Source organism: Gekko japonicus, unplaced genomic scaffold (assembly GCF_001447785.1).
Source record: "Gekko japonicus isolate JY-2015 unplaced genomic scaffold, Gekko_japonicus_V1.1 scaffold4672, whole genome shotgun sequence".
NCBI lineage: Eukaryota > Metazoa > Chordata > Lepidosauria > Squamata > Gekkonidae > Gekko > Gekko japonicus.
The window spans coordinates 4,738-14,368 of NW_015169320.1; the positions used below are offsets into that span (position 1 = coordinate 4,738).

Below are 9,631 nucleotides of genomic sequence, written 5' to 3' on the forward strand. Positions count from 1 at the left end.
CGTTCTCATATTTGTGACGAGCTTTTGGGGAGCGGCCGACAGGATGCTGCGAGGTGGAATCTGAGCTCCGAGACAATAGAGTTATTCTCTGATTGTTTCTGAAAGATCAGTTTGCAGGTGCTAGCTCTGAACTCTGAAGGGAGCTGAGTCCCCTCTTATGACGCATCGATGCCGGACAGTATACAAAAATGAACATGGGGGGGCGATGGTTTCGCATCGCATTGATTTTGTTGTATTTCAGTGACAAAATACACGAAAATCACACCGTTGAGGCTGACCACAAAAAAAGCAACAGACAACCTCCATTACTGTATTTATTACATGATATATGCTTTATTTATTTATAACATATATGGTTCCTTGTATCATACGTCCTCCCTTAACTTATTCAGGCTGGTGGGTCAGACTACATGTGAGATCTCAGAGTGCCTAAGGGGGTTCTGGGCTGTTTCAGTGTGTCTCTCTGTGTGGTGAACCCCTTTCCTTGTGCCTGCGCCATTTTCACAGTCTTGATCACTGTCTGGGACAGCTATTTGCCCTCAGGGAGAGATATACAGGCACTATTTGGGCATCTGCATCTTCTCCCCACAAGGCAGATAGCTTTGGTTAGGAAAACTGGGTGCATGGTAATAATAATAATTCGATTTGATTTATTACGATCAGAGATCAGCAAATACCTTAAAATGTTACATATAGTTAACAGCAAAAATACAGCCAGACAGTTGATACAGATAAACATGTTAAATAAGGCAAAGTGAATTTTAAAATATCCCAAGAAGTAATAGTCTTCTGTCTGATTAGGATGGCCATAGCACAAAACCTTGCTACCTTAGCAGTGAAATAATGATAATCATTGTCTCTTTGCCATATTCCAAACCTCATTTCCCCCCCTGAAATGGACGTTATTGATCTCCTTATTAAATACCATCTACCAAGTATGAATTTTTCACATAAAACGATGACATTTCTAAAATAATAATGATAATAATAATAATGATAATAATAATAATGATAATAATAATGATAATAATGATGATGGTGATGATGATGATGATGATGATGATGATAATAATAATAATAATAATAATAATAATCATCCTATGGCAGTGTGTGCAGTATAGCTAGGAGATCATAAGATTGTCTGGAAGCCAGAAGTTCTAGCTCTTTAGCGTTATGCACCACTAGGTGGTGATCTAGACTTGTTTTTGAGGCAAGATGTTCAGAAGTTTGTGGGCTGAATGGAGCCATTGCCTGCCTCTGTGTCACGACCCTGGTATTCCTGGTATTCCCTGGAAGTTGCCTATCCAAATACTGGCCAGGGCCGACTCTGCTCAGCTTCTGAGGTTTGACAAGATTGGGCTAGCCTGGGCCATGTAGTAGAGGACTGACCCCGCTCTCCTCCACCCTGTGGCCCAGTCTGCTCCCCTTCTCTCCATCCACTGCTAGTATTTGCAGTTTGGAAAACTAAGGGAGATCACTTTAGAGAGCTCCACTTTCCCTCCTCCTTTGGCTCTCTTATCCTGGTCCCCAAACTGAGGAGGGGTCATCCTTGTACTTGCACCAAAAGTGACATCATCACACTGTGATGTCATAGTGATGCTCTGGTAATTGGGCAAAAATTCTACGGTGGAAATGGCTTCTACTGTAGAATTTTTGCCCAGATACCAAAGCGTCACTGCAACGTTGCCAATGCGATGATGTCACTTCCGGTCCACCCTGAAACTGACACCACCACGTCACCAGCAATGTGGACCTCCCTCCCTCTCCTGGTAAACCCTCCCACTGGCCAGATGATCAGTGGTAGGGGGCAGGGGATCCCCTACTTCCTCCGGGGGGGACTAGCAACCCTATGCCACCTTGACATGGCAGCCACCACCACCACTACCACCACCACCAGCAGCAGCAGCAAAAAAAAAATCTCATGTTTAACCCACCCAAACCATGGTAAGGGGATGGACTGAAAGATGAGATTGGCTAGAAGACCAAAGCTGGGTTCATAAAAAGAGAGGTGTTCCATGGCCCCGGCCACACGGGCCGGATATCGCGGGGGGGGGGGAGGCGTGGCTGTTTGCCCCACAGCGAAATAATGCGCGACTGCATGATCAGGCATGGTGGTTAGGGGGGAGGTGCTGATCACACGACGCACCAAGGCACGGCTCGGCAAATGAGGTTGTGGGTATTTTTAAGCTGAAGTATGCGCATGCTCCGTTGGGTGCTTGTGCGCATTCCTGGATACTTCGAAAAAACCAAAACCTTTTCACAATGGGGCATGGGCGGGCGCCGGATGCCACCGGAAACATAATCAGACGCCCGCCCTTGCCCTGCGGTTTCCGGAAACTAGTACCTCCGAGGTATTAGTTTTTAACTGCGCATCTTCGGAGGGAAGCCTCGGGTGAGCCACGGGAGCTCTACGCTTCCCAGATGTGGCGGTGAGATCGCGCCCAGATAATCCACCTATCTTCTGTCCCTGTTGCGTGGCTAATGCTCTGTGTGACCACAGCCCATGTACTAGTTGGATTTTTCAACTTTGGTTTCTTCTTTCTTTCCCTCCTTTTTACACTGTCATGGTCCTCCTCTGCAATCTCTCCCTTTTCTTCAGCAACCTGCCCAGCGCCTCTTTCACCTGATTGTTCCTGAGGCAGTAGATCAGGGGGTTGAGAAAGGGCGTCACCGCAGTGTAGAAAAGTGTCACAGCCTTAGTGACCTCTGACTGCTTTTCTCCACCTGGAGTTAAGTACATCTCTGCCACAGAACCGTAGAAAAGCGTCACCACCACTAAGTGTAAAGATATGGTGGAGGAGGCCTTCCTGCGATTGCCTTGGTTTGAGGCTTTCAACAGGGTGAACGTCACAACACTATAGGACAGCACCACAAAAGAGACGTTGCCTATAACAACAGCATTCATAAAAGTCTTGTACACAATGGGGGCGATGCCTAGTGGAGGGCAGGCCTGAGACAAGATTGGCACAGGGTCACACAAAAAGTGGTCAATGATGTTGGGACCGCAGAAAGACAACCTGGAGATCAAAACCACGGGGATAATGTGCCACAGGCAACCAATGACCCAACCGGTGGCCACTAAGACATAGCAGAAGTTGCGGGACATGATCTGTGGGTATCGCAGTGGATGGCAGATGGCCAAGTACCTATCCAAGGCCATGGTGGAGAGGAATAAGCATTCGGTGTTGCCGAATGAAAAGAAGAGGTAGAACTGAAGGAAGCAGGAATTGAAGGAGATGATCCCGTAAGGGGATGCCATGTCAAAGAGCATCCGGGGTACAGTGGTGGTCACATAACAGATCTCCAGCCAGGAGAAATTGCTCAGCAGGATATACATGGGAAGCCGGGACAAGTGGGTGTCCAGAACCACCAGTGTGATGATGGTGAGGTTCTCAGCCAATGTGACCACGTAGAGAACTGCGAAAAAGATGAGGAGCAGGAACCGTTCCTGTTGCCCAACGGCAAATCCCACCAAAATGAATTCCTGCACTCCGGTCCTGTTGACCAACTCCATCTGGAATCAGAAACATCATCATTCACAACATGGACAAACATCATGTGTTTATCTCAGTATCTATCTCCTTTGAAACAAAAAGGGTTGCAGGCATGCTCTTTCTCTCTCTCTCTTTCAGTCCCACCTACTGCACAGGATGCCTGTTGTGGAGAGAGGAAGGAAAGGCAATTGTAAGCTACTTTGAGACTCCTCAGGGTAGGGAAAAGTGGGGTATAAAAGCCAATTCTTTTTCTCCTCCTCCTCCTGCAGGTTTTTATGGTAAATACAACCTGCTTCTGAGAAAACCCAGCCATTAAAAATATGTGCCTGGGACTTCCTTGCTCAAGGTGTGCTATCCCACAGCAAAGGGCAAGGAAGACAGGGTTCTGCTCTTCTACGGAAACTTCTCCTGCTTTGTGTAGGGCTGGTTATAGCAGAAGGACGAGCAGCGGTGTAAAAAACAGAAGGGGTTCCCCATATCTTATTGACCTCACTTGACTCTTTTGTCTTTATTTTGAATACACAGTGGCTACTACCTTTAGGATAATTTTCAGCATTTCCAGAGGACAGCACCCTGACATGGCTGGCCTAGGATAGCCTAATCTCACCAGATCTGTGAAGCTAAGCACGGCCAGCCCTGGTGTTAGCCGAAGTGCTTTATCTACAGCAGTTGGCAATTTAGATGGGTTCTTGCCACTGTTTACCAAGGTCCTGTTCCCACCAAGGGTTAGCAGAGAAGGAGTCGAGGCTGGTGTTGTTGAAATAACTGTCTTTTACTTAAGAAAATATATCACATACAAACAATATTGATGCACGCACACATTCAGTCAAGCTTCTTAGAAATACAGTATTAAAATAAGCATGTTTGCATTAGCAGGTGGGGGTAATGATGGGTGATACTTATCTGTCTTCGCAGCTTTAGTTGTTCCAATGAAGAATAGAGGGGAAGAAATGGAAAACTAAAGGGATCCACACTACCAGAACTTAGCAGGACGGTGTGGGGATCTCTTGATTGCAGATCAAGAGATCAAAGTAGAGGCAAGGGTTTGGGGATAGCAAGCTGGACAAAAGGGGAGTATAAAGCAGACAGGGGTTGTTGCGGGGGATGCTAGCTAGTTGATTAAGGAGAGAGAGAGAGAGAGAGAGAGAGAGAGAGAGAGAGAGAGAGAGAGAGAGCGAGCATGTGACTGGTTCTCTTCTTTTATCGAGGGATCCAGGAGGTGGGTTGTGGCCGTGCCAACCTCCTGGCCCACCTCCCTGTTAGTCCGTCCCAAAACTAATCCTATTGGTTACCTATAGGAGTGGGAGGTTGCCTATAAGGAGTGGTCAATATTGAAATCTAATACCTTACTCAAGAAAGATATCTGGGCAGGTGTGAAACCTTGGCGTCAGGATGTTTCATTGAAGTGCTGATCAAGCCGGCCATCCTCTTTGTGAACCAAATGTCCATTTGACAGGAAATACCCATGTAGAACAAAGCATGGATGTGTTGTACGTGATCCCAACTAGATCTACAATGGGGGCTGTCTCTGCTCAAGTTGTTGTTTTGCTGACAATAATGGAGATGTGTGGCTGTTAACTGTGTAACTGAAACCTCATTCACATGTAAGGCTTGTGCAGGCACCTTCTATGTGTTACATCATAACAGGTGACTTGAAATGCACAGTTCTTTGAGCCTATGTGTGTGTGTGCACGGTCCATTGTGTGTGTAGCAATAAATATCAGTCCATAAAGCAAAATATCAAGTTCATTCTCTAACACTGGTTAATACTTGGATGAGAGACCACAAGGGACTCCAGGTTCACTATGCAGAAGAAGGCAATGGCAAGCCACCTCTGAATGCTTCTTGCGCTGAAAACCCCAGAAGGGGTTGCCATAAATTGGCTGCGACTCGACGGCGCTTCCCACCATCAGCAGAGAACAAAGGGGCTTCCTTGTCATTTCTGCCTCACCACTGTGTCACCAGTGGTTAAACCCTTATAGTTAAACCTTCTTTCTTTCCTAGACTCAGCTTTAGCTTTATGTTGCACCCTGAAGAACTTAACTTACAGGATTCAAGTGGAGGAAAGTTACACACACCATACTTCATTACCCCTTCTATAGGGATATCCGATCTCATTTTATTACTCCATTTCCAGAGGGTAAGAGCTGGTACTCTGATGACTCAAGTGTTCACTTTCTTCTGTTTAATTCTAATTGCGAAATAATGGAGGCTGTTGCAAAATTTTTATATTATGCAATCAGAAGATGAGGCTTGAATAGCTAAGTGTAAGTGACTGATGCATCATAGTATTTCCTCGTATTTCTATGATGTTTTGTGCTTTCATGCCAGTAAAGGTTTTGTGTGTAAGTGGAGGAAAGCAGCTCATCCAAAAAATCTTTTCAGCGTTAGCAACATTAACCCCAGAACTACAGCTGAGAACTGCAGAGTCTTCTGGTGCTATTCTCTTGACTCATCTCTAGTCAGAATTTGATAATGATTTGTCAACATTTCCCCGAACCAGCCGATATTCTGTCACACATGAATTAGCACATTCCGTGCTAATTCATGAAAAAACCCCACCTTAGCCTCCTTTGCTTTGAGACCAAATTCTCATTCAGTACCTCAGTAGCGTGAAAATGCCACTCCATCCATCAGAGGGCTCTCCGCAAGCACTGCGTCAGGGTTTGGTGTGTGTGAGATGCTGTTTGGCATGTGTGTGTGATGCTGGTGCCCGGTTGTGGCATCGATTGTGGGCTGCAAGCTGGTCTTGAATGGACGGGAAGAGTGAGGCTTTTTACCAAGCAGAGTATGAATCTCATTGTTAAATACCTGGTGGCGGAGGTGTCCCTGAACAATAAAATAATTACCCACCAAGGCCAATTGACTGTCTTGGCGATGATATGGTTCGCTTCCACAGGTAAATGCTGTTTTCCCAAGTTGAACATGGAACATTATATTATCCACTGCAGTAGTATGTCTCACCCCAGAAGACCATCGCCCTAGATCAGGGGGACTTGGAACCTTTGTGGGAATAGCCCTGAGGGAGGCAGTAAGTTAGAAGAGGGAAAGGCAAGGTTGGGACATGAGGGCCCCCCTCAAGAGTAAGCTTCCTCAAGAGTAAGCTTCCTCAAGAGGCTTCTTTCAAATTAAAACCCTGCTCAAGAATAGGCCAAGTGGCCCAGGAAGTGGGCATTGCAGAATGGAGGTGGATAAAAAGCCACAGTAGGAAGAAGTGAGGGGGTGATAGGATTGCTAGCTCCGGGTTGGGAGAATACTGGAGATTTTGAATCTGGAGCCTGAGGAGGCTGAGGTTTAGGGAGGGGAGAGACCTCAGCAAGTTATAATGCCATAGAGCCCACCTTCCAAAGCAGCCATTTTCATCTTCCAAAGCCACCAATGGGGTAAAATGCCAAAGCGGCCATTTTCTCAAGGTGAACTGATCTCTGTTGCCTAGAGATCAGTTGTAATCCCAGGAGATCTCCTCCAACCATAGGGTTGTGAAATCCAGGTGTAAGCTATACTGCCATGGGGGTTGGGGAGTTCATTCTGTGTCTAGTTCATTGCTATTGCATTCCTATCCCTGCTGTTCTGCCTTTGCTGTAAACGCTTATCTTTACAGATGTGCAGGAGGACGTTGTGTTGTCTGGAGAGCTCCTATGTACCGTGAGAGACTCCTGGTTCCCAGCTTTAGCCACTTAACGGTTGCCTGACTTATCCCACGTGCGGGAGGGTCCCTAATTGGCCAATGTCTTGGAGGGGGGTGCATACGAATACCCTATATCCTATTATGCTCTAGTGGCTGCGGCCATTCCTAACAGTGCCTGTGTTACTGCATCTATAGCTTCGCAATAAAAGTATAACCGTTCCTGAATGTGTGTACTTCGTCGTTAGCTCTGGGTTCTGACACCAGGTTGGAAAACAACTGGAGAGTTTGGGAGTGGAGCTTGAGGAGGGTGGGGTTTGGGAATGGGAGGGACGTCAATGGGCTATGATGCCACCTTCCAAAGCGGCCATTTTCTCCAGGGGAACTGGAGATTTCTGATTTCTGCCACCTGGAGACCACTTGTTGTCCCAGTAGATCTCCAGTCCCCAGCCTAGCCCAATCTTGTCAGATCTCAGAAGCGAAGCGAGATCAGCCGTATGGATGGGAGACCTCCAAGAAAGTCTTTAGGGTTGTTATGCAGACACAGAAAATAGCAAATCACCTCTGAATGTCTCTCACGTTGAAAACCTCATAGGGTTGCCATAAACCAGATCAGCCGTATGGACGGGAGACCTCCAAGGAAGTCTTAGGGTTGTTATGCAGACACAGAAAATACCAAACCACCTCTGAATGTCTCTCATGTTGAAAACCTCATAGGGTTGCCATAAACCGGCTGTGACTTGACAGCCAAAAAAGGAGACCATTGTGGAGGTGCTTGAGGTCACTCCTGGTTACGTTACCAGAAGTGCCGCAACGTTACTTTCCCCCTAATTTCTCTCATGGCTGTACCAGGGAGCACTGGGAGATGGGCGGTGGTGGGTGAGAGGGTGAGACCTGGTCCCCCTAATGCAGTGGTCAGAGGAAGTGGTGGCCATAAGACCTTGGGTAGGGCCTCAGTGCCTGGGAGCTGATGCCGAGAGCCTCGACTGAGGCAGGTGGGTGTGGTACTGGCAAGCTAGACCGATTTCCCTCAAGCTGCTGCTCCGCCCTCTTCCCTTTCACCCAGTCGTATGTGTCAATTTCCCACTATTTGCCGCACGGCCGCATTTTGCTCATCAGCTTCACTCGATTCCCCCCGCATTTACTCGATCCTCAAAAACCAGGATCGAGTAGACGTGGGGAAAATCAGGTGAAGCTGCGGGGCAAAATGCAGCTGCACATCAAATAGTGAGAAATTGAGACATACGATCAGGGGAAAGGGAAGAGCGACGGCTGATCAGCAGCTTGTGGGAAATTGGTCTTGGTCTCCTGGGTGTAGTGTTGCTATAAACCCAGGACTTTGTTGTTAAGCATTTTATGCCATTAAACCAGAATCTCAGGTATCCCACGTCATATCTGAGCATCATTTGTGAGACTGGTGGAATGTGGAATACCCTGGTGGAGATGAGCCCTGCCCCAGTGGCTGGTGGAGATGAGCCCTGCCCCAGTGGCTGGATGTATCACGCTTGGTTATTGAAAGCCTCCAGATCGTGCCCAGAGATCTCCCAGAATAACATCTGATCTCCTTCTATAAATTCTTCTATAAATCCTACCAAATTTATTTTTACCCACTTAAAACATTTTAAGATCAAATTGCTCAAGGCAGTTAACAGCAGTAAAAGTCAGTCAAAACCAAATGCAGTATAACCACATGACTTAAAAAATTCTCAGGTCACAGAAACACAGAAGAGCAATAGAAGACGGTGGGAAAAGAATTTCCTCTCTCATCCATTGTGAGTCTTGGTTTCATTGCTTCTCAAGGGTGTTTTCACGTTCTCGTTTGATTCAGTTTTGTTTCCTTCTTTCCTGTCTATTTTTATTCTGTCAGTTTTCTTGTCTGAAACCTTTTCCACAACTGACTTACAGCTTCCTTCACCTGATCGTTCCTCAGAGTGTAGATCAGGGGGTTGAGAAAGGGTGTCACTGCAGTGTAGAAAAGTGTAACTGCCTTGGTGACCTCTGACTGATTTTCTCCACTTGGAACTAAGTATATGGCTGTAATAGACCCATAATAAAGTGTCACCACCACCAGGTGGAAAGATATGGTGGAGAAGGCTTTCCTACGACCACCTCGGTAAGAGCTTTTCGTCAGGGTGAGAATCACAACACTATAGGATAGCACAACAAAAGCAACATTGACCAAACCAGAAGCGTTCATAAAGACCTGGCAGACACTAGGGGCAATTCCTAGTGGAGGGCAGGCCAGAGACAAAATTGGCCCAGGGTCACACAGAAAGTGGTCAATGATGTTGGGGCCACAGAAGGACAACCTGGAGATCAAAATCATTGGGAAAATGTACCACAGGAAGCCGAGGAGCCAACAAGCGGCCACGAGAGCAGAGCAGAAATCTTTGGACATGATTTGCGGGTACCGCAGAGGGTGGCAGATGGCCAAGTATCGATCCAAGGCCATGGCTGACAGGAAGAAACTTTCCGTGGTGCCCAATGAGAAGAACACATAGAACTGAAGGAA

At 46.8% G+C, this 9,631-nt stretch overlaps 2 protein-coding genes across 2 annotated transcripts in view; both read right to left on the reverse strand.

The window, feature by feature from the left end:
* Window positions 1-2,554: 2,554 nt before the first annotated feature.
* On the reverse strand, window positions 2,555-3,514 carry LOC107115010 (olfactory receptor 11G2-like). Its single transcript, XM_015416620.1, has one exon. The coding sequence runs from the start codon at window positions 3,512-3,514 to the stop codon at window positions 2,555-2,557; it is 960 nt and encodes a 319-aa protein (XP_015272106.1).
* A 5,460-nt stretch (window positions 3,515-8,974) lies between these two features.
* LOC107115011 (olfactory receptor 11G2-like) overlaps window positions 8,975-9,631 on the reverse strand; it is a 9,586-nt gene continuing 8,929 nt past the window's right edge. The window contains exon 3 of the mRNA XM_015416621.1: window positions 8,975-9,626. Within this exon, the coding sequence (XP_015272107.1) occupies window positions 8,975-9,626 (652 nt within the window). The remainder of the gene's footprint in view (window positions 9,627-9,631) is intronic.

Bases quoted from the DNA above. Each gene is read 5' to 3' on its own strand.
- LOC107115010 (XM_015416620.1), bottom strand. From the start codon at position 3,514: ATGGAGTTGGTCAACAGGACCGGAGTGCAGGAATTCATTTTGGTGGGA.